This window comes from Sorex araneus, chromosome 1 (genome assembly GCF_027595985.1).
Source record: "Sorex araneus isolate mSorAra2 chromosome 1, mSorAra2.pri, whole genome shotgun sequence".
Classification (NCBI taxonomy): Eukaryota; Metazoa; Chordata; class Mammalia; order Eulipotyphla; family Soricidae; genus Sorex; species Sorex araneus.
This window is the reverse complement of record NC_073302.1, coordinates 370439884-370465014: the sequence shown is the minus strand read 5'-3', so window position 1 is coordinate 370465014 and position 25131 is coordinate 370439884. Positions and strand designations below refer to the sequence as shown.

At 45.4% G+C, this 25131-nt stretch overlaps 1 protein-coding gene across 4 annotated transcripts; it reads right to left on the bottom strand.

Annotated features, from left to right (window-relative positions):
* Positions 1-778: 778 nt before the first annotated feature.
* Positions 779-3638, bottom strand: SP8 (Sp8 transcription factor). 4 transcript variants are annotated; one of them, XM_055147363.1, is made up of 3 exons: positions 3437-3638; positions 2579-2676; positions 779-2415 (listed from the first exon to the last, which is right to left on the bottom strand). In XM_055147363.1, exon 3 carries the CDS (start codon positions 2380-2382, stop codon positions 916-918), a length of 1467 nt encoding a protein of 488 aa, XP_055003338.1. In that variant the 5' UTR covers positions 2383-2415; positions 2579-2676; positions 3437-3638; the 3' UTR covers positions 779-915. The 4 variants fall into 4 exon arrangements, with proteins under 4 accessions (XP_055003338.1, XP_055003331.1, XP_055003353.1 ...); XM_055147356.1 differs by lacking the exon at positions 2579-2676; XM_055147378.1 differs by lacking the exon at positions 2579-2676 and having other exon boundaries at positions 779-2411.
* Positions 3639-25131: the final 21493 nt, after the last annotated feature.

Below are 25131 nucleotides of genomic sequence, written 5' to 3'. Positions count from 1 at the left end.
GAAAAAGACACCTACCCTCACCCCACCCCTACCCCATAAGTTAATGTGATCAAAATAACTTTGGGATCAATATTAGCACAGTTTCAAAAGAAAGACTTGCTCACTGCTAGAAGGAAAATGCCTAGATGGGAATCCAAGTGTTTGGATGTTTGGGGTATTTTTTTCTTTAGGTTTTTAGTTTTTTTTTTTTTTTTTTAATGTTATAAAGATGAAAGAAGGCTGCCGCACAAATTCTCCAACACTAGCTTTAGCTGAAACTTGCACTGGTTCCACCTCAGGAAACAAAACAAAAGAGGCAGAGCCGAAGGTGGAGGGCTAAACTCTGAAAACTCCGGGACTTGGTGCACGGCTCGGGAACACTCCCACAGAGCTCTGCCAGCGGGGCGCCCGGTGGGCAGCGGAGGCGGGGCAGGGCGCTCTGAGGCCAAGATGCCCAAGACTCCAGTGCTGGGACTGAATCCAAGGCTGTCCCGCCTGGGACGCCAGGCCTCCCGCGTCGCCACCGCGCATCTCCACCCGGCTAAACGAAGCCGGCTCGTGCCCGCGGGTGGCCCGGGCAAGGTCCGTTCCGCTCGGTGACCTGCGACCGCCACTGTAGCCAAGCCGGGCGCTCCCACCCGGGCTAGGGGGAGAGACACGCACTCCAGGCCCAGCGGGGCGCGGGCGCGGATTGGACGGGGCGCCCCGTCTTCTCCCACCGTGGAGAGAGCGTGCCAGGGCCCAAGCTGTAATGCACACTACATACATGTCCAAGTCCCTCTTTACAAAGTTAGGACATGGATGGAGGGAATCAAAGCGAGCGGGACGGACAGACAGAGTGAGCGAGCAGGGTGAGTGGAGAGAGGCAGAGGCCGAAGCCAGGACGGGCAGGGGACGGGATCGGGAGCAGGGACCAGGGGAGGGGGCGAGGGGGCGTCACTCCAGGCCGTTGCGGTGCCCGGGCTCGGGGGGCGGCAGCAGCTCCGGGGAATGGCAGGGCGGGCTGCCCGCGGCGCTGTGCTCGCTGTCGGTGTCGCTGCCCTTCTTGCCGCCGCTCCCCGAGCCAGCTGAGCCGCCGCCGCCGCCGCTGTGCGTCTTCACGTGTTTGCTCAGGTGGTCGCTGCGCATGAAGCGCTTGTTGCAGACCGGGCAGGCGAAGCGCTTCTCGCCCGTGTGGGTCCGCAGGTGCCTTTGCAACTCGTCGGAGCGCGTGAAGCGCTTGCCGCAGAAGAGCCAGTTGCACACGAAGGGCCGCTCGCCCGTGTGCCAGCGAAGGTGCGCCTTGAGGTGCGACGTCTTGCCGTAGACCTTGCCGCAGCCGGGGATGTGGCAGCTGTGCAGGCCCTTGCGCCGCAGGCTCGCCCCGGCCGGGCCCAGCCGTTCCGCCTCCTGGCAGTTGGGGCAGTCGCAGGTGGCGCGGCCCGAGTAGCGCCGGGCCGAGGAGCGCGGGGAGCCCCCCAGCGGCGCCGACGGCCCCGCGCTCAGCATGGAGCCCCCCGCGCCGGCCAGCGGCGACGGGGCCGAGTCTGGGTAGGAGCCGGGCAGCACGGGCTTGAAGCCGTCCATGAGGTGCTGCCCCGCGGGGCTCAGCAGGTGCGAGGAGGCGCCACTGCTGAAGGCGGAGTGGCTCAGGCCTGAATAATCCGAGTTGTAGCCGCCGAGCGGCGAGTGCAGCGAGGTTTGGAGCCCCCCGGCGGCGGGGTGCAGCGAGCCCGGCAGCGCCGCCGCGCCGTTCGGGTTCTGCACGTCGATCCAACTGGCGCCCACGTCCCACCAGCTGGAGGCGCCGGCCGAGCCCACGTCGCCAGCGGCGCCCAGGCCGGGGTGCGAGGGCTTGAACCACGACTCGTAGGGGTGCGCCATGCCCACGCGCGGGTAAATGCCCTGCAGCCCGTCCACCGAGGTGTGCACCTTGGAGATGAACACGGGCTGGTGGGAGCCGTCTTGCGAGTGCGCCGAGGAGCCGCCGCCGCCGCCGCCGCCCCCGCCGCCGCTGCCCCCCGAGACGCCGGGGGCCTGGAACACCGAGTAGTCGTTGGCGAAGGGCGAGCTGGAGGCGGCGGCGGCGGCCGCGGCGGCCGCGGCGGCGGCGCTGCTGGAGGTCAGGGAGAAGGCGCTGGAGCCGGGCGAGCCGCCGCAGCTGAACGAGTCGGACACCAGGGCCGCGGCCGCCGCCGCCGCCGCCGCCGCCGCCGCGGCCGCCGAGGACGAGCCGCCGTTGCGGGAGGCCCCTGACACGCCGAAGCTCGACAGACTGGAGCCCACTACGTTGCAGCTGCCGGAGGAGGAGGAGGAGGAACGTTTCCAGGGGTAGAAGCCTTTGCCGTAGGAGGAAGAGCTGTCCGATAGGGAGGAGGGAGACGGGCTGGGGCTGCCGATCTTGTTACAGGTAGCAGCAAGCATGGCCAGAGGAGTCGATCCCAACCTCGGTTCTTCCTGCGGGAAGGAGAGAAGGGTGGGGGAGGGGAGGTAGGCCAGGGGTCGGGGTGGAAGGGGGTGGGAGGGAGGAAGCGGAGAAGTGTGTATGAGTCCTCTGATCGCCTCCAGGACGCCCCCACTGCACCCCATCTCTCGCTGCGGCGCGCCGCCACCAACTCACCTGGCTCCCCCAACAAGCCCCGGCGCCCGGCTGCTTCCTACTCTACGGGAGGGGACATGTTTGGCTGCAGGCGTCTGGTTCGGGAGCAAAGCGCCACGCTAAAGAAGAGTTTGACAAGTATTCTCACCTACAGCGACACTCCCGAGCACACAAGGCCCCAGGCACTCCCCGGGGGGGAAAAAAATAAACCAGCGAACAAAAAGTCCAGATTGGGGAGGAAGGAAGTTTCCTTTGCCGACAAGCCTGAGGAAGAACCATTGGCTAGTTTTGGAAAGCGCTTCCCCCTGTAATCCGGAGAGAGCTTGGAAAATCCTGTTCCGGTCCCCAGAAACCTCTCCTGGGTTGTTTCTCCCAGGCCCAAAGAGGTCAAACTTTGGAGCTCGCTCACTCAGCTTTTCTTTTTAAATTTTTTTATAGAGAGAGAGACAACAGTAAAAATAAATAATAAGACGGGTTCAACGTACCTGCAAGACAAGGCGGGCTGCGGAATTTTTAAGGGGAAGAGGGGAAGTCTGCAGTTTGCCCAGGAGGAAAAAGTTGCTCTCTTTACCCCCGAAATCGTCGCTTGTTAAATGGGCTGGGCGCACATCTCCCGGGCAGAGAGCGACCGGGCGCTGCGAGGTGGCTCGTCTAAATGCCCTTCGAACCTTTTCCTGCACTGAAAAAAAGTGACTCTGCCCCCCACTCCCCCTCTTTCTTTTCTCCAAACTCTCTTGTATTTAAAGAAGAAGGAAAAAAAAAAAACAGCTCTCAATAGAGACTGATAGCCCGTGGCCTGGCCGGGGCGACTTTAACCCCCTCCGATCGGCAATAAAAGGAAACTAATTAAACCAGCAAGAAAAAAATCCTGAGACTCACCCCTAGAAGTGAAGTTGCCATCACACAAAAGTGCCCTCCTCCTCTCAGAGGATCTTTTTTATATTGATAAATCAGAGGCAGTGTTTTTTTTAGAGGTGTGCAATACAATGATCAGTTCCGCCCATTCCACCACAATTGTAGCTCCCTCTCCGGCTTTGAAGTGCCGCGGAGGCGCCGCCAGCCAATCTGCGGCCTCGCCGGGCCGCGCCGCGCGCGCGCCGTGAGGTCATCGGCGCCGCCGCTGGCCGCCGCGCAGGGGGGTTGGGGGGGGAACGCGGAGCCGCGGCCCGAGGGGAGCCGGCGGCAGAGTGCGCGTTACAAAGCGGGTGTGTGAGTGTGTAACAATGTAGCTGTGTGCGCCGCCGCCCCGAGTGAGAAGAGCCTGCGAAGGGTGGGGAGGACGAGGGGCTGGGAGTGCGACCGAGTGTTGAAGCGGGGGAGGAACGGGGAGGCGAGGGGAGGGACAGCGCGGGGAAGGGGGAGGGTGCTGGGGGTGACCGTATAACTGCGCGTGTGACAAAAGGGGGTAGAGGGACACGTCCGTCGTGTGCAGGGGACGGGCGCGAGAGTGCTAGAGTCTGAGTCTCCCCAACCTCCGGAGGGCAGGGGGGACAGTGTAGGAAAGGAGGGTGGAGAGTGATCGCAATGTGGGGACCGGCACGAGTGTGAGTGTGTGCGTGCAAGATGACTGGGAGGGTGGCTGAGTGTGTGCACGCTCTATTCGGGGGGGGGGGGGAGAGGCTAGGTGCGTGTGAATGTGTGTGTGCGCGAAGGGGTTGTGTGTGTGCCTGTGTGCAACACCTCTAGGGCTGGAATGTAGGAACGGTGCGGTGGAAAACTACGTTAGAGAGGTTGACTTGGAGAGTGAAACTGACTGGGAAATTGAGTGAAGCCCAGTAAATATCCAGCAACTGTATCACTATCGCCTACGTCCCCTACTGCCTTGTACCTCAAATATTAAATTTCTTGATTTCTTGCACACTGCCACTACATGTTTGAAGAAAGTAATATTCATACCTCCGTTTCTTTTCCAACTCTAGCAGCCAAAGAGCTAGACGCAACATAGTCTGCAGTATTTTTCGGGGTGACTTGGGACTTGGCGCTCCCGCGTCCTCCACCGGTTACTTCGGTGAGGCGGCTCTTTAGTTTTGGGGGTTTTTTCCTTCTTTTTTTTTTTTCCATCCTGAGGTGGGATTCCGCTTGGGGAATTGAGAGTGTATTTGTCCCCTGGTGCTGAGTAAATTTCAATATAAAAGGATTGGCTAGAGGAGAGGGTGAGAGGAGCGTTAATTTTTTCTTGTTCTTTGAGTAATTGAGCATTTTTTGGGGGGAGTTTTGAATTTCTCATAGGAAACCCCCACTGCCTCTATGAAGAAAAAAATAACCCAAAAATTTGATAGAAATCTATGGGTTCTATTTATGTGGTGGGGTGGGATGTTCTTATTTCATCAGAGAAAGAAGCTTCTAGTTATTCCTGGATCATATATATCTGGGTGTCTGTATCTAATGGCGTTTGGCCCAGATCTCTGAATATGTGCATGTTCCATAGATTCAGTTCAGATTCTGTAGATTGTAGTCACTTGCTCACCATGTTACTAGTCGCCTGCAGAAATGTCATTACAATTTCATTGCCACCACCCACACAAACCACCTCCCCAATGCAGCAAAAAGTCCACCATCCCCAAAGCCCTCCTGAATATTCATGTTTTCACTAAGTAATTCATATTTTAAGGAGTCACAAATGCTCTTGTAAATCTAATCTTAAAACAGAACTGTTTTGTTTTTATGAGGGAACCAATTTTTATTTTGGGCTGTTGTTGTCTTCTTGCAGTGCCACAAAGCTTCTGAACTGGCCCTGCCCCCTCCTGTGGTTTTCTGAACTCCCAAGTCCAGTTAGATCTTTCTGCAGGTTTCAGGAGGCAAGTGGAAGCTGATGTTTGTGGTGCATATGTTTGTTTCTGACCCCTTTCTGAAACATTGTTGGGATATTGACTGTACATCATATCTATTGATTAAGGGGGTAAGGTATACTCTCATACTTTGAAGTAAGTGTGAAGTAAATTAATGAACTGCTTTCTTTTCTGAAGGCTGACGCTTACCATAAATGTCGTGTTTCTCCCTGCAAGCCACTCTGAATGATTTTAGCGTGTTGAGAAGGCGTGACAGGCCAGCCCAGAAGGAGGAAGGGGTGGGGGAAGGAGGGAACTCCGTTTAACAAATAAAAGAGAATTAACTTCATTGCTTTGGTCTCCTTCTATAATGATATTCATTTTAAAGACCTAATACACAGTTGTTCAAACCTGGGGTTTAATTCTAATCAATGTGGCACCCTTAAAAGGGGGGGGGCTGAAACCTTTGAGAGAAAACAGTTTTGCGCGGAGTTACTTATTTTATCTTTTTATCCTATCTTCTAGAAGGAAGGATTATTAAAAAAGTTAAATGCTGATTCTGAGTGTAAACAGAGGCAGTAGTCACTGTTTCTTTTTTTTAAAAAATGCCAAGAATTAGAAAAATGTGGCATCTCTTTATTACAATTTGGTGCTATCTACCCCTAAGATGTTTTTACTTGTATAAATTCATTTTGATAGAATCAGAGGTCATTCTTTCTATGAAAATGAGTCACAATTGCTGGTGGGAATTTAATTAACATACTATAGTTTTCGGTTTGCGTGAAGTTGGCCTGAGGCACCTAAAAAGGTTAAAGGTGCAGCTTTGTCCATTTGAGTAAACAAGTATATATTCCATTTATTCCCATTTTCAATATCTAGGTGTTCATTTCATACAAGTCTCTGTCAGAGGGCATTTTTTTTCTTCTATTGCTCTCATCCCTCACCCTTCTATAAAAAAGTGAATAGAGTTAGAAAGGAAAGACAAAGATAATTCTATAATTAACCAAAATCAAAAGCAGTAATAATCTTTCTTCTAACGTCCATGGGACTGGTCATAATGTTGGCTCTTCTTCCTTTCTGGAGAACTGACTTGGTCACTTTTGAACCCCCATGGGAGGGAACATCTGTAATCCATTGTAGATACAATTTGTCCAGCAAAGGGTTTCATGGTTCATACAGTTCAGTTTACCAGTGTGATATTCATCATGATTGTACCCATTTAATATAAAGGGTTAGAAAGGTAAAAAAATCAAAAAATAAGAAGTACTCTTATTTTACAATCAACTAAAAGTTTCTCCCCCAAACCTCATATGAAGTTTGAAGTGCTGGCAGAGAGAGGAGTAGAGAGTGAGTCCGCTGTTTCTTGCAAACCTGTGGGATTCACTTTCAATAAAGCTAAAATCTATTAGCATTCTGTATGCATCTGCAGCATAAATTTCATTTGAATTTCAAATTTAATAAACCAGGAGGTTTTTAATCATCCCTGGTTTTATTTGTTTGATATTAACATGCTTATTGACCGGGTCTGGTGACCAGTTTGATCATTACAGGACAGCAAAAAGTTAATTAAAACGACCACAGCCCCTTAATCATATCATCTGTCTCATCCATGTCGCTCTCTTTATTACCAGTGATGATGGATAGTCTCCCAGATTAATTTCTCTGTTTCTTCGATTTGGACAACAGCTTTTGGGACCTAATTTACATCCTGGGAACAACTTGCTCAAGTATATCTAACACCTTGCAGCCACAATATACATCAACATCTTCTTAGATGGAGCGGAGAAGGGCAGCGTTTTTTGCAGGCGGGTCTGGAGACTAATCAATGCTGTCTGGAGCTCTTACGCTTTCACGACCAAAGACATAGAAGGTTCTAAAAGCAAATGAGAGGCCTGAATCCCTGCTTTTTCCTTGCGGGAGAGAAGGAAGTGAAAAAAATCCTTGACTGCTCCGTTAAATAGATTATAAAATGTGCAAATTCAACGACAAGTAAATAAAGCCATTTGTAACCATTAAGTACAATTAGGGATATATAGTCGAAAACATCAAAGTTATCCCGGCTTTCATGTGCCCGGCCACACATCTACACCAAATACAGTTTTGAATGTGTAAGTGTGGTCCCGCATCTACACCGTACTGAAAAAGCTTAAATTGGAGAGCGGGGGCGGGCGGGGATTGGAGGTTGGAGGAATCGCAAGTGAACTATATAGGTGCGTACTTCTGCTGGTACGTTTAACCCGGGCTCTTCGCCCTTCGGTTTCCGGAGCGTTGCCAGGGACGCAGGAGCTCTGTGAACTAGACAGGCGCTAGTCCGCTGCAGACTCAGCCAACGCAGTGCGGGCCTCGAGTCCCCGGCGGGCGCCTCTGCCAAAATAGGGAGATGTGCGTCCCCACCCCCCCCAACCCCCATGCCGGGCCACTTCGGGTACGGACGCACTGGGCTACTAAATAGAACGTGAAAGGGGGAGGGGTGCGAGCCCAGTTCTGCCAGCCGCTATGGGCTGGAGGGGCTGGGTGAGGTTGGGGTGTTTTATATCAGCATCTCTCTGGTCAAAGTTTCTTTCCTGCCGAAATGAAAACCTGGCCAGGCGAGGACCTGTGGATTCCCAAAGGGGCCCCTTTTGTCGTCCACTCCTGCTTTAGCGCGGCTTTACTAGGAAGTTGCCTAACATTTCCTGGGAGGGAGGCAATAAAAGCCCCTCGCTGGTGGCAGATTGTTGAGCCGTAGGTGGGAAGGGATCAGTCGGCCTGAGCGCAGAGAGGGCTGTATTTTCCTGATTGGAAAATGGGAACTTTCACGCTGAACAATAGCCCCTATTAGTGAGGTTATTCGGTTTCAAACTGTCCGGCCACATTTACAGCGGAGACTTTACTTTCCTGGTACTGCTTAATTGGACGCATTTGTTGACCATAGCCAAGTAATAGTGACTCTTGATCTACTTTCGTAGGATCTCTTGGTGAAGGCAAGCGTTGTATTGGTGACATTTTTTTTTTTTAATTAAAGGGACCATTTGAGAAAGAGCTTTATATTATTCTGAATGGAATAACTTACGAACTTTCTTACATTTGATTTTTTTTCCTTCTCTGTCACTTCAAAACATTAGAAAGTTTGGGGACAGGTTATTTAAGAAACTCATCCAAGCTTAGGCTATTAAATCCCTAGATTCACATTAGTTAGGGCATGCACTGATAAAATTCAGTTAACAAGAGAAGGGCTTTTCCCTGGCATCAAGCATTCAATATGAACATGTAGGTAAGTTCACAGGTAGGAAAAATATGAGACATTTACCCAAATGGGTCTTTCTTCCAATATGAAAGAAAAAAATTACATCTTTAATTGTCCACATGCACAATGTCCCTGTCCTTATGGCATATTGATATGATCTTGTGTGCCATTTCTGTAGACAGAGGTATCCTATATGGTATATTTTATGTCCACCTCTCTGTCAGCCCGCAAATAAAACTGAAAATTAATTCTACAGTACTTTGGACTTCTTCATGTAAATGAAGGAAACACATGTAGGTCAAAGAGTATTTGCTCTTTTAGGGTGATGTGTGTGTGTGTGTGTATGTGTGTGTGTGTGTGTGTGTTCTAATGCAAGGCAAGAAAAAAAAAGGCTTATTCAGATTATTTGATCTCTAATTATTTTCCAAAATGGATTTGTTTCCTTTTTTTCCTCATCTGGTATTATATATCACTTTCTCACAGCTAACATGCAGAGTTAAAAACTACTAAATTCTTATCCTCAACACTATTGATTTCTTTTCATTCTGTTCTGTTAGTGAAGGAGGTAAATGCTCACAGATTACCCTCCGTCTTCTCCAGACGGTTGACAATTGCAATCGCAGTTTCGGGAAGATAAATGTTACTTTGGGAATTGTGTTTAATTACAAATAATCTAGGAGCTGCACCAGGTTTCTGGGTTTAACCACACATGTGTTCAAATAATTGTAGAAGGTTTACAAATGGACGGTGTTTATGAGAGGGACTACCATTCGTTTTTCTAAGATCAGGGGACAAACTAGGATTTCCCACTTGGGGGTTGTCAGCAGACCCTCAGAGATGACAGGGACAAAAATATCAACAACAAAATGTGTGGACAAAATGTCAAACAACCAAATGTCACAGTACTTGAAAGCATAAGGAAAAACATGTCCACTGGAGTTTATCTTCAGGTCCATTTTATTCAAATGAAACCTGCAAATAAACTAATCTTTGTTGAGTTCTGAAAAATCCCTTGTAAATCAATTTTTGTAGGGAACAGTTTCGAGCTCACGTTCCCCCCAACCCCAGCTTTTATTTTTTATTTTTTTGACAGAAGCCTTGTAAAATGTCCCTGCAATAACCCAAGAGTTCTCTTTTTTCACAGTTCCTCTTGTAACTCAGCTGATACCTTTGTGTGTCTGATTCTTTGCTTATATGGCAGCTCAATTAGTGGGGTGTGTGTGTGTGTGTGTGTGTGTGTGTGTGTGTGTGTGTGTATACTCCCGCTTTTTTTTTCTTTCTCTAATAGTCTTATTAACAAGAAAAAAGGTGGCGAACAGGTTATTCTCTTAACCTGACCTGGCTGTAAGAGTAAGATGAGCAGCACTGAACAGATGTCCCCATTTAAGCCGTTCTTTTCCCACATGCCTGCTGGATATTGCAGGCGCGCAGGAAGCTCGCTTCAAACCTGGCCCATTTCAGGCCATAATGGCCACGTTATTTCGGCCCAGTGAACACGAACAAAATCGCGTGCTTTAGAATCATTCGACTCTGAGTCCAGGAAAAGCAGGGGGTGTGGTGGCAGTGGGGGTGGCTAGGGAGGGGTTTGTATGGGTGGGGGGAGTGGAGAGCCGATTTCATCTCGGATCGCAGGAAGAGAACTTGCTGAAAAGAATTTTCCCCCAGCAAATATGGTATAATTTACAGTGCAACTTAATAATCCGAGGGGCAATGCAAAAGCCCTTTGCGTTGTAAACCACTTCTAATTACCTGCCAGAGCAATTAGCTGACTATCACGAAGAAATTAGATCGCTCAATGTAGCATAAATAATGCGAATAATTTTGTAAGAAGAATGGAAAGCGAGACCTGGTGTTTCTTTATAAGGAAATAACACCTCGTACTGTACGGGCCCTCCATGAACACATATTAATGTCTAGGCATGCATGGCAATGAGTCCGAGCAGGGGCCCTCTGGCTGCCGTTCAGCACTTTTCCCGTTTACGTATGCGGGGTGAAAGTCGGCTTCCAGGCGTTCAATCTCCAGCCTTCCAGCTCACAGTAATTAACACATAGAGACTTCAATGGGAAAACCTGTTTTCCAGATGATTTTTACAATGCAGCTTTATGTCTCATTTGGCAGTTTAAATAGCTGGAGTTGTTTTCTGGCTTCATCTCTACTATCATCTGTTGAGCATATTTTGCTTAGAATATTGAATCCCAATCAAATCTGGGTGTGGGTGTTTGCTAACCTGATTTTTTTTTCTTTTAAGAAGCAGGACTATTAAAAGTTACATTATGGATAGTTGGGGCAACGAACTCTTGTGGGGATGTGAGAGGGGTCTTCTGCTCCGCCCCCACATGAGATCGCTGTGTCTATTGGACTATTTGGTGTTTAACTTTTTATCATTTGTGAAATTATACCTAAATCATAGTATGCGTTTAATTCATTTCTCTGGACTGAGCGTTTTCTGTAGGGGTTAGTGTGGCGAATTAACAGATTTCTGAGCAAAAGAGTTTAAGAATCAAGGGAAAACTTTATTTTGGAGGTAACTGGCGGATCGTTTAGAAGACTGAATACAGCTCATCGAGCTCCTCAGAATTTCTTGGGTTTATAAAAAGCAAAGACACTTATAAGAACGTGAACAATTGCGCCTACACCTGCGTGCAGGCGCGCGCACAAACACACTGTAACCCCACCTCTCCAAGCTTCCTCCTGCCGCCAAAGTAAAGGGAATCACTGGCCCCTCTTGCCCTGGAAAACGAGATGGGTCACACGTTTGGGTCAAGTTGAATCAGCGCGGAGAGCTTCCGTGGTAATCGAACTGGACGGCTGTTATTAGTCACCGCAAAGGGTGTCCTGTGAATCTGGTTATTTGCTGGGTCCATTACAGCTGTCAGGTGAGTCCCACCCCAGCAGCCCTTGTAGTTTAAGGTTCACATCGTCCCTCCACAGCCAGCCCATATCTGACTGGTCCTTACACGTGGAAAAACCCAGGTCATTTTTGAACACCCTTTGCACTTGATTCCAGTGAATTTTGCAGGGTTTGGCACGAATCTAAGCCCAACAGGCTTCACTAGCTCAGTTTCCCCCTTATTAATAAACAGGACAGTTTGTGACCTGGGACTTCTAGAAGGCAACCGAAGGAATCCTAGTGATCAGTGTTATCAATGATACAGCAAATGGGGTTATTCCTTATGGCATTAAGTGGCTCAGAACCCAAGGATTCATCAAACTAAAGCATGCTGGACTCTATACATCAGCCACAGCCCCTGGCCTCCTCCTGTTTTAAATGGAGAAGTGCTGTCCACCTTTGGTACTTTCTCTGGAGCTCCCAGGTGCTGGGGTATGGTGCACGGTATTGGCATGTAGAAAGGACCTTCCACTTAGCAAATACCACCCTTACTTAGAACATATTAGGAATAAAATATCTATCCTGGTTCTAGAAAACGGTGATGTGCACTAATCACTGAATCCAAATGTATCTGTCATATCTAATATGAAGCCTTACTTCCAAATCCAGTCAAAAACGGAACATTCATCTAAGAGGGAACAGGAGACATTCCTTTATCTAAGGTTTGATAAATACTGACTCCTGTACTGGGCGGTTACTTTTTGAGATGAAATTTTTAAAAATTTTATTCTTGCTTATGGATTCTGGAAAAGAAAACTGCTTATATACCGAGAATTCAATTTTCCATTCATGCCTCACCGGAACTTTCCAAGTTGCTGAATTTTATCTCGAAGCCCGGGTTACATGGAACAGTTTGGACCAGCCCTCTGCCCAAATCGCTCGGATGGAAGATTCTCCATCTTAAATGCCAAAGTTTCTGCTAACCTAAGAAGGATGGCTCCTTTTTCATTCAAAACATGGACCAGTGGTGCAGGCCTTTAGAATTGGGGAGAGATCGATTTTTTTTTTTTTCTTGAAATGTCTGCCCTGAATCCACATGAGCCAAAGTTAGTCGCTCTTTCCCTTTTCTTTTCTTTAAAGATTTTATTATGAGTGTTTACAACATTTCTTAAGGCGAAACCAGTCTCACTGAGCAGTGTCATATCTATAATTGTTCTGAAAAAACTTCCCAAAGAAACCTCATAAAGCAAAAACATTTGTCTTTGCTCAAGTAAGCAAACGTGAGAAGAACCAGGCCCACCATTTTGGAATCCGAACTCAAATTTAGACCCCTGAACTGAAATACCCATTACCTTCTAAAGAGAAACCTATTAAAACAGAATGTCCTCATTGTTCTGCAGTTAATGCTTTAGCAGTTTTCTAGGTTATACTTATTCTCACATAAGCATAAAAGAGTCCTCTCATCCCAGTTTAAAAACAAGCAAACAAAAACCCAAAAACTGAAATGTCTTCACTAATACATCCAAGGTTAGTTCTGGATTAAAAAAACAAAAAACAAAAACTTGAAGCTAGTGAATCTACTTCAATACTTCTTCTACTTTGACCTAAGAAGTCTTCTAGGCTTAGAAAACAAATGGAAAGCCAAAGTCTTTTTGACTATTTTGACATAAGGTACTGTAAGAAAGTTGTGTATTGAACTAAGAAGAGTTCAACTCAAATCCAAAGAGGCATGTTGTTGTTGTTATACTGGTAAGAGAGAGACACGTGCACCATTAATATTAGGACATTAAAAACAGTTTGCTCCATTCCAATGGTTTAATAGATTTTAACAAAAGTAACAAAAATCAGGACAGGTAACATATGTTTCAAAATAAGTTTTGAAATAAAAATAAGTTTTCAAAATAATAAAGTTTCAAAATAAGCCTCAGCTAATTAAACCAATTTCATTGGGCGATTTGCTGTTGATTTTCCAACTATGTCATTCTTAAGTTTTGGTGATTCTAAATTTTTTCCCCCTGGCCTAGATTTGAAAACAGAAATTCGAAGGTGGTTATAAATAGGTAGGAAGACGGTAGTTCTAGAAGTCTGAGGGACGAAACCACAACCCGGCGGAGTTGACAACTTAGGCCTAACTCAGTGGGCGCGGCGAACCTCGCGGAGGTCTGGGTCAGAAGCACCGCAGGACCCGCAGGCTCCGCACCCCCCTTCCCCCTACTACCACCCCGGGCGGTGGAGAAGGTGCGCGCACTCCGCAGCCCACAGTCCGGGCCACTTCGGGCGGGGCTCCCGGCTCCCTGTTTCACGTCTACCCGCCTTCGGTTTTGCCCTAGAGTTGACCACTGACCCCGCGTCCCTTTTCTGTGCTATAGCGGCCTAAGGGATGAAGTCGAAAGCCAGGTAACCCAAGAGTGCCCAGGGTGCAGCCAACGGGGAGGAGGGGGACAGCATGGCAGGAAGAGGAATCCCCCCCCTCGCCGACCCCGCCGTCCCTTCGCATCCGTCTCCAAGGGGTGCAGCCGCCGGACGCTTTCCCGGAGCTGACAGTGCCTTCTTTATGCTGTCCCCGAGGGACCAGAGGGAGAGGTGAGTGATGGGCAACTTTGCCTCGCCGTTTGAGCACGGGGGAGGCCCGGGAGCGTCTGGGGTTGTCTGAGCGGCAGCCGGGGCCGCCTGGCTCCCCGCCGTCTCCCCGGAGCGCCCCTCCCCAGCAGTCACAATATTTGCGCTCCCTTTCTCCGGGGCTCGCCAGCCCTCTTCTTCCTTCCCGCCCCGCCGCGTCCCCGCCGTCCCGGGTCGGCGGGCCGTCCGCCGCCCCCTCGAGGCCCGAGGGGCGCACGCGTCCCCGGCCGGCCGCGCGGGAGGCGGAGGCGCCCGGCCCCGGCCCGCCCCGCCCCACCCTCCGGCCCTCCCCTCCGCTTAGCCGCGCTCTCCCGCCGAGCGCCGCCGCGGCTCCCGCCAAGGGGGAGGCGCCAGCCCGCCCCGGGGCGGTGGTTCCTCGCCGAGCGCTGGGGCCCGGCCACAAAGAGCCCCTTCCCCTCCCACCCTCCCCGCGGCCGGGCGGCCCCGGGAGCTGGGGAGGCGGCGGCGGCGGCGGCGGCGGCAGCTCTCCACCCCTGCACTCAGCGGCCCGCCCCGCTCCTCCTTCTTCCCTCCCTCGGCCCTCCTCCTCTCCCACACCCCCCGCCTCCGCCCCGAGGGCTCGCACACCCCGCGGGCGGGAAGGTGCCGCCCTCGGGGCGGACAAAGGGGCTGGCCGGCAGGAGGGGGGCAGCGGCCGGCACGCGCGGCCGCGGGAGGGGCCCGCCTCGTCCCGGGCCGCCGACCTGACTCCCGCTGAGCCGGGGCGCGGCCGGGGGGCGGGGGAGGCGGGTCCGGGTGCTGGGGACTGGGACCGCGAGGGGCGTGTGTGCGGGAGGGGGTCGCGGACGGGTCAGGCGCCCGGGACCCACCCCACGCGGGCTGAGGCCGCACCTCCTGCCTGCGCCCCTCCTTCTTCTGGGCTGAACTGGTCATTAAAGCGCCTTCAGAAAATGCATCTTCTGGTTTCCCAGACAGCAATCATGACTTCAAGATCCTCGAAAGAGCTAGGTGAAACGCGGATCGCTGGGCCCCATCCTCAGAATTCCGGCCTAAGTAGGGCTGGGCTGGGATCCGATCGTTTGCATTTCTCACTGGTTCCCGCAAGATGCTAAAGCCGCAGATCTGGGTGCCACCCACAAAGTATCTATACCAGAGCATTCATTCTCCCCCACTCCCAGTCGTTCCCTTCCTGGCGAAGGCGGAACAGGATCTCCCATTGGGATCCCCAATGCACTGTGTGCTCTCTCATTGCCAAGGTAGTTTTACGTCTTTCCTAGTAAACTTCACGTTGCGGATGAACTGGATTTTCTCGCTGTAAACTCTACACTTGAGACTTGCCTCCACTGCAGCGTAATCCCAGAGCTTTTGAAGCCGGGAAAAGTGAGGCTGCATCATAGCTACAGACCAAAGAAAAGTCCAGTTCAGCTGATCGGTTCTCCAGTCTGAAATGGGGGTTGGGGGAGGGGCGGGGCGGGGTGGTGCTGTTCCCCCCCTCCAGAAGAAACACAAAACAGAATCAGTTCATTCCTTTTTGATTTCATAGCAACCTCCGGTCTTCTTACTATACACACTCACACATATTACGTTGTACAATCCAGTGTTCTCAATCCGCTTATTGTTTAGTATTACGTTTTGCATTTAGTATATAGTTTTGTGTTTTGTATTGTTTGGTAATTGAGAGATACGAAAATGTTTGACCTAAATGACAGAGAAGAGATATGAATGAAGTTTGTATTATAAAGACACATTTGGATCTCAGGATCTAGCTCTAGAGACAGAGCATGTGCCTGTGTGTGCTTGGTCCTGATTTGATCCTGGTCATGCCGCTTCCATACCATCAACGCCCGGTATTGCTCCCACAACAATTTTATAAAGCAGCCACGTTACTATGGAAAAAACGTTATGATTTGGATAGAAGCATATCTAATATGCTTACTCTTATCATGTTAAACACCCCCTTCCCCAAGCTGGTTCCTCCAAAAAAAATCATCTGAAAACTGAGTGCGAAATATATTTTGACATTCCAACCCTGTTGAGAGTTAGTTGAGGCAAACTACCCAAGAGACAAGCTAAACTTTTCTTATCCCCAGTGGGCGGTGTTAATCATCTGGTTTGAGCCATGTAGTTTTCATTGTCAAATACTTGGGTTCTCTCAAAGGGAAGAAAGTTGGGACTTGCATTCACTGTTTTTCAAGAGGAGATTAAACACAAAATCGATTTAATGGAGCATCTGTAATCTTAAATACAAGAAGTCAAGAGCTAAGGCTATAATAGAAAGGTTAGCTTTCCTCCATTGTTCACACATTCTAACTCATATTTTTGGAACTTAATTATCAATGAAAGCTCCTGCATCAATGCAATACTGTATAGGCAAATTACAAGAACCTTTTACTTCTCCCGACTGGGTTTAAATTGCAAATCTTAACACTGAACAGTGTGCTTTTGGCATTGAATATTCAATACAGTGAAATGTGTTTTAAGTGAACCACCCAAGGGCCCAGGAACATTTGCTTAATAATGATACTTTGCAATTCTATAGGGCCTTTCAGGCAAGGATCTCAAGTGGAATGCTCTTTAACTATACCCTGCATGGGAAACCTTGGGAATATTTTAAAGTGCTCACTTAAGGCCTATTGGAAAGAATCCTTAGTATACATTTCACAGTATGGTTTTAAGAAATAAGGTACTGCAGAATTTTCAATTCTAGAGGTATCATATTCTTGGGGGTTTTGATGGGCCCTGAATATTTATTGCTTACTTTATGTGAAGCTTAAAATGTCTATTTCCATGAACTTTTTATTTTGAAAATGTTAACCCTACAGAAAAGTTGAAATAATAGTACAATGAAACATTTAATTTTACTGAACACCCATATTCTTTTTCTCCAGGTTAGCATTGTTAACCTTTTATAACAATTGCTTTGATTTTTCTCTCTCTTTACTAGCTAGTTAGATAAGAAAGATATTAACATACTATATCTGGATATATAGGTACATATGTAGGATCTCATTATTATTATATGCACATACTTATATTTCTCTCTCATTTAAAAAAATTATGAGCATCACTGCACTTCACTCCTAAATACTTCAGCACACTTCTGCTAAAAGACATTCTTCTACATGATCTTTAATACCATTATAAGAATATATTCTTCTTGTTGATTTAATGAAGACATTCTGATGACTTTATTTTTGAGTTTAGAGTGCCCATATCTTTTATCAGTGTTACCTTTAAAGTTAGGAAATGATATTTAAGCTAATACTAGAACAAGTAGATGTTTTACTTATTATCTAGGCATCTTAGGTATTAAAAAGATCTAAGATTCTGATTAAGGAATTGTTATAGAAACAACTTGGGACTAAGTGTTTTGAAATCAGATTTCAAGAGCAATTCAAGAAATAGAAGACCTTTTAGACATGCTTGTGGAACACAAGAGCAACATTTATAGTCCAATCCACACCCCTCCCCCCAATCAATCTGCTTTTACCTTAATTAATGTTTGATCTAAATTATCAGAATAATTGTCTTAATTATCCACTTCATTTTGCTAGCTAGTGTAGACTTTACCAAAGTGAAAATAGCATTTGCAGTTATGTACTTTGAAAAGTGTATGTAGACAATTTACATAATTTAGCCAAAATGGCCAATTAATTGGTATAATTATGAATGTCTAGACTTAGCTTTTATGGGTAGTTAGAAGAAGTAAAACCTTTCCTCTTTCCAGTGGTTGGACTCCTCTAGCTTTAAAGATCCATATTTTTTCTGTATTGAATATTTTTACATTCCTAATTTAAAGCATTCTCATTTTTATAATATAGGCGTGTTAATTAAAAGTAATTATCCAAAGCTTATCAAGTACATTTTCTTGCCTCTTACAAGTCCTTGAATTATTACATAACTCAATGTGTGATTTATCCCACTTTTGGAAATGTATATAATTACATATTTACTCTGTAGTGTTAGTGTCTTATACTTAATATTCATTCATTAGCATTATTCTCTCTTCTATAGAAAGTCAACTTTTAACTGCAAAGGATTCCTGAATCTTAAAACCATCTTACAAATAAATGATGATGGATTTTAGCAGTTTTTAAGTGTAAATTCATACAGTTTTATGTAAAATCTAGCAGAAATATTAAACTTAGCACATGCTAAGGTTTTAGAAGTACTGTTACTTTCATTATTTAAAATCAATTTAATATATTTTTCACTATTATGTAGTTATCTTTTTTGTTTGTTTTTGGACCACAGTCAGCTGTACTCCGGGTTTACTTCCGGTTCTGTGTTCAGGCATCACTTTCTGGAAAAGCTTTCAGGATGGGTGCAGGGTGGGAATCCATATGAGCTGCCAGGGAACCAAAGTGGTTGGCCATGCACAAGGCAAGTACCTTATTCCTTGTACCCATTATATATGTATATATATATATATGTGTATATATATTATATATAAGACACATGACCATTTCCTATTTAATTCAAGTCTATCTTATCATGCTATTTGTCAAGGCAAAGCAAAAGGTTTAGGGGTGTTTTCTGGGGTTTGCTTGTTTGTTTTGTTTTAGGGCCATACCCAGCGGTGCTCAGGGCTTACTCTTAACTCCGCACCCAGGAATCACTCATGGCAGTGCTGAAGGGGCTATACGGAATGCCAGGGACTGAACCCAGGTCAGATATTTGCAACGCAAGAGCCCTATTTACTGTATTATAGCTCTGGTCCTTGACAAAGCACATTTCTTGATGGTTTTATTAATTCCATTGAACAACTGCTGTGAGTAATTTTAATCAGAATGTCAGCTTCAGGATGTACAACCAAGGTTATACTATACATTTTTTTTTCTTTTTGGGTCACACCCAGCGATGCACAGGGGTTATTCCTGGCCCTGCACTCAGAAATTACTCCTGGCCATGCTCAAGGGATCATAGGGGATGCTGGGAATTGAACCCGGGTTGGCTGTGTGCAAGGCAAACGCCCTACCCACTGTGCTATTGCTCCAGCCCCAATATACTATACATTTTTGACATCTGCTGATATTGTCTCTATTTCTGGGAGTTTGTTAATATTGATCAACAGAAAGAAGAAGAATATTTCTGCAACAGATATATAGTTCCATACCATTGAAAAGCTACAAAAATACAATACACACTGAATTATAAATAGGCAAAACTGGGTTTCCTTCCCAATTTCTCTACTTATTAGTATTAGGTCAGGTGCCATGAGCTGTAGCTGCTGGAGTCTTAGTTCGTCTACTTATACAATAGGGAAATGCCTGCCCTGACAGTGCCACAAATGTCTCTGAAGATTCAGGAAGGTCTATGATTTCTTTTTATTGAGCATCTACTCTAGCAAACATAAGCATAGATGACTGATTTCAAGACATTTTCAGTCCCTTGGCTGAAGAACAAGCATTTAGGAAGTCACCAATCCAGCAAATGGTAGAGTATGAAATATGTGTCCAATGAGTTGGGTCGATAGACAAGTCCCAGAAGATAAAAACTAGAAGCCTTTCATAGATTACAAAAACAGATGTGAGATATATTAAAGATTAAAATTTTTTATGTTGTAAAACAATTACAGATTTTTTGATGGGTACACAAAAGACAAACCTAAAAGCAGCCTTTTTGACATATTTCATAAGCAATAGATAGAGCTGTGGAATATAACAAATATCTGGTAATATGTAGATGAATGAATAAAAAAGTAACAATTAGGAAAACAACAGTTGTTGATGTTTTGGTTGGATATCAGGTAAAATGGTGGTTCTGAGACAGAATTAGTGAAGAAGGCCTTGGATATATCTTACATATTAAAAAGACAGCTGGCTTAAAAAGCGTTTTATTGAAGTAATGGGCCTCCAAGGCTGTCATCCTCTTTTGTTTGTCTGGTAGAAGGTCCTGCCCACTTTGAGATACTGGCTCTACATCTGTTATCCCTTTCACCAGCAAGTCTCAAAGTCAGGACACTACAGCTGTCCTGTTCTTTTCAATCGTTCTGGAGATGGAAGAGATGCGACTGGCTGGCTGGTCAGGGCTTCATCGCATATTCAGCAAGTCTGTACAGCACTATCATGTAATTGTTTTGTTCTCCCAATTATTTGTAGAGCAGGTCTTTTCAGTCCGAAAAGGTCACTGGCATGTTTATTTTACTCTGTGTCCCTCTTTAATTATTTTACTTTGAATTGTATTTGTTAATAAAACAATGGTGTCAAACTGTTAGCTATAATTTCTATCGACCAGGCACATGCATGCATTTGCATAGCCAGAGGAGTGAGTGAATGGAAGAGGAAAGCAGAATCCAATTGGAAGTCTCTCCTTGAGTTTCCTTCCTAATAAGGACTAATCTGTTGACTTTCCAAATAAGACATGTGGACATAAGCAAAGAGTCTTTTGTGTTTGAAAGAAGCAAATTCTACTAATTTGGTATTAATGGCTTGGATCTGTCAAAGGAACTTGAATGTAGAGAATCAAATAGTCTTTCTATTGGTTAGTGACTGGACCAGTTCTGGCCCCAGTTTTAAATTGGAATTGGTGGAAGCAAGATCAAAGTTCATTTGGGTTCTTCTGTCATCAGCTGTTGTGTCGATCGGTGCTGTGTGTGTGTGTGTGTGTGTGTGTGTGTGTGTGTGTGTGTGTGTATGTATAGTTTTAATTATCCCAATAATCCTGATGGAAAAATATTCATTCCAATTTCTAACTCCAAAAATTTATTTGCTTTTATTTTTTTAAAGGGAGGTGGCTTTTGTTTGTTTTGGGGCCATACCAGGAAGTATTCAGGGCTTACTCCAAAAATGTAGATTGCTTCACAGTTGGGTTTGGGGCAATTCCAACAAAACAGACTTTATAGCTTACAGGGAGTAAAACTAAATTTTAAACAGATATTAAAAGCATGAATTATTGCAGAAGCACATGAACTCTGAAAAGTGTTTCCATTTGGATATGTATATATATGCATATGTATATACATATACATATATATTAAGCCTTACAGTATTTTTGTCAGAGTGCCATGTAAAACCACTTACTTTAGAAAACATGACATAAATGATCTAGAATATAAGGTTTCTGTATACATTAATGCACACAAATGTTTGACCTGATACAGCTAAAATTAATGTTAAATGAAATCCTTAAAAAGTAAGTTCTTTTTATTTTTAATTGTTGGGAAGAATTACAAGTCTCTTTTTTATTTGGAAGATTTGTCTTTCAGCTATTATTACTCTGGATTTTATGCAAAATGGAGTCATTTAATCTAAATTCAGCTGTATCTACATAATAACTTCAGCTTTAAATAACTCTTAAGTTTGTCCTTTACTCTTAAACTTTGTTCCTAATACTGTTAAGTGTTCAACAGTAGAGAAATCAGAGAAGTGCCTTAATCACTCCACATAGTCTACCTAACATGAGCGTGCCCTTTCTCTATATAATTTTGGCAGCGTGCAATGCAGGCACCCCTTATACTATTGCCCTAGCCCCTAAATATGCACAGTATTGTTGCATAACCAATCACATCCTTTGTCTTTCCCTTTAATCTCTGTTGCAAGCTTCTCAAAAGAATTTTGAGAGATAATTCTAATCTATAAATGAGGTGGGGATCTATTGACTCCGAAGCAATATTTTGAATGATTTTCAAGTGCTTCTAACTTAGTAGCTCCCCCCCAGGTCTTTTCTGTATCTTTAATGAAGGGCAATAACACAAATAGATAATCAAAAGAGGTAAGTAGGGTTATTTACACAAATTCAGAATGAGACCAAAACAAGCAGGAGGCAGAGCCTGATAGGATAAAATGTCTCTTTCATCTTATCACCTCAACAGCCTCTTCTAAATGCTTCTATTTGTTTTATAATTGTTCTTTTAGGTTTTTATTTTATCTTATTTTTTTGTAGGATTAATATATTATAAGAATTTAAATTTTCTTTTTAAGGAATGTCTTTTGAGACACCATGATTTACAAAGTTGTTCATAATAAAGTTGCCCCAGGAATGCATTGTTTCAACAGCAGTCCCACCATCAATGTCCGCTTCCCTCCACCCCACAACCTGCCCTCTTGGCAGGCATATAGCAAATTTATTTCATACTACACGGCCTAGTAAAATATACAGGAGTGGCAAATAGAATTATCAGAAAATAAATCAATAAAAGTCAATTTGATGATTAATTGTTAAATGTTTTTAATCTGTCTTTAGCAGAGGACAAACCTATGCACCATGATTTTTTTTTTTCTTTTTGGGTCATACCTGGCAATGCACAGGGGTTACTCCTGGCTCATAAACTCAGGAATTACTCCTGGCAGTGCTCAGGGGACCATATGGGATGCTGGTAATCGAACCGGGGCCGGCCTCGTGCAAGGCAAATGCCTTTCCCGCTGGACTATCACTCCAGCCCCTGCACCATTAATTAGTGCCATACTCAATACCGCATGCCAGGAAGTCTCTCCTGTCCTTTAAAGGATCTCTATTCACTCTTATTGCAAAATTGGCTTTAAGGCCTTGAATTCACTGAGCTGATGCTGTCCATGAAGCTCTGTATAGTTCCTTCAAATCTGAATGATAATCTAACTGGATATGGTATTCTTGGTAAAGTGTTCATTCTGTTGAGTTTTTTTACTTTCATATTCTTCTGGCTTGTAGAGTTCTTTTGATAGATCTGCTATATATCTTATGGGATTTTTTTTTTGTACCTAAGTTTCTATTTTGGTCATGCTGTTTTTAGTATTCTGTCTATCTTTGCATTTTTGTCATTTTGAGTATAATGTATTTGGAGTTTTCCTAATAGGGGCTATTTTCAATGGGTCCCTTCAGACCTCTTAGATCTCAATGCTTGGAATCCTCAGCTCTGGGAAGTTCTTATTGATGATTCCTTCCTTCCCTCCCTCCCTCCCTCCCTCTCTCCCTCCCTCCCTCCCTCCCTCCCTCCCTCCCTCCCTCCCTTCCTTCCTTCCTTCCTTCCTTCCTTCCTTCCTTCCTTCCTTCCTTCCTTCCTTCCTTCCTTCCTTCCTTCCTTCCTTCCTTCCTTCCTTCCTTCCTTCCTTCCTTCCTTCCCACACTAAGTGATGCTCAGGTTACTATGGCTTTGCTCTCAGCAGTTACTCCAGGCATTTCATGGGGGCCCTGTGGGATGACAGGGATTAAACCTAGGTCAACCATTAGCAAAGCAAGTGCCCTATCTGCTGTACTATCTCTCCAGCCCCTTATTGATAAATTTTTAAACTATTGTTTCTTCATCACATTTGTCTTCCTGTTCTTCAGAGATTCCTTTGATTCTTATGTTGTTCCCTTTGAATTCATCACATAGTTCCCTGGTATGCTGTTCATTTCTTTTCAGACTATTTTCCACCTTTTGCTGTCTCACAGTGGTTTTCTTCTCATCTTGGAGCTCCTCGATCTTTTTGCTCAGCTTCTGTAATCTGCTGTTGAAAGCTCCTATTGATTTTTAAATTTTAAAATATGGATTGGAGAGATAGCACAGCGAGTAGGGCCTTGCACATTGCCTTGCACATTGTTGGCCCCGGGTTCAATTCCTCCATCCCTTTGGAGAGCCCAGCAAGCTACGGAAAGTATCCTGCCTGCATGGTAGAGCCTGGCAAGCTACCCTTGGTGTATTTGATATGCCAAAAACAGTAACGACAAGTCTCACAATGGAGACGTTACTGGTGTCTGCTTGAGCAAATCGATGAACAACAGGATGACAGTGCTACAACAGTGCAGTGCTACCATGTTCTTCATTTTATATCTACCATGTTTTTCTTTATATACTTACCATGCCCTTCATTTCTGTTATTTCTGACTAATAGTTTTTCTTTTCACTCATACTTTCTATTCTTTCTTTTTTCTTTTCTTTTTTTTTTTTTTTTTGCCTTTTTGGGTCAAACCCAGAGATGCCCAGGTGTTATTCCTGGCTCATGGCTCATGCACTCAGGAATTACTCCTGGCGGTGCTCTGGGGACCATATGGGATGCTGGGGAGCCAACCCAGGTTGACCGTGTGCAAGGCAAATGCCCTACATGCTGTGCTATCGCTCCAGCCCCTCACTCATACTTTCTTGTGCTTTGCTGATACCCTCTGCTACTGTGCCTTTGAACTCATTGAGATCTCAGGAGCTATTCCCGATTCTGCACTCAGGGCTCACTCCTGGTGGTGATCTGGGAACCATATGAAATCGAATCCGGGTTGGCCACATTCAAGGTAAGGGCCTTACCTACTCCACTATCTCTCAAGCCTTCAGAAGGTCTGTTTTAGGTTTTTAAAACTTAATGGACATTTTCATTTCCTTTCATTAATATCATGTACATAGAGGTACTTGCTGATTTATTTAAATTATATTATTTATTTAGGTAATATTTCAGCACTCCTTTTCATACTCATATTCAGTAGACTCAAACTAATGTTATTACAGGGAAAGAGGTAGAAGTTAAATACTTTATTTTTAGAGAAAGGAATATTCCTTTGAGCCTGTCTTGTAAGAATAAAAAAGCCTTCTCTTATAGTGATGACTTTAAAAATTTTGTTTTGCTATTTGTTTGGGACCACACCACATAAGGGCTATTCCCAACTTTGTTCTCAAGGTCACGGTACTCCTGGATCATGCAATGCTAGGGATCAAACCCTGGCCCCCACAAGCAAAAGCATCCACTTAGCTTGCTGAACCATCTTCAGCCTCTTGTAGTGAAGATTCTTCCCTATCTTTCGTTTTATCTTGATGTGCTTGTCTCTTGACCTCCCTACTGCATTACTATTTGGTGTGTAAACTGGGAAGATTGATGGTGGAGATTGGGCACTGGTGGAAGGATGGGTACTTGATCATTGTATGACTGAAATGTAATCACGAAAGTTTGTAAATCTGTAACTGTATCTCATGGTGATTCATTTAAAAAATTTTTTAAAAATTTCTACTTAATGTTTTGATGGACAGTCCAATGTAAATTTGATTGGTGAGCACTACTTTTTTTTTTACCAATTATAATGATTTATAACTTTAAATGTTGCTAAATTGATTCTGCTCGTTTTTTTTTTTTCATTAGAGGAAGCAACCAGAGGTGCAACAAAAGCTTTTTGACTAGAGAAAAAAAGAAGTATCGGAGGGTCAGAGAGACAGACAGTGGACTGAATCAAGAGGATTCGGGTTCAATTCTGAGCACCTCAGGTACAACCCCAGAGCATGGAGCCAGGAGT

Excerpts from the sequence above, each read along its gene's own strand:
- SP8 (XM_055147356.1), bottom strand. The coding sequence starts at position 3,457 with ATGGCAACTTCACTTCTAGGG. Across the intron at positions 2,416-3,436 it reads TGGCAACTTCACTTCTAGGG|GAAGAACCGAGGTTGGGATC; the intron begins GTGAGTCTCAGG and ends TCCTTCCCGCAG.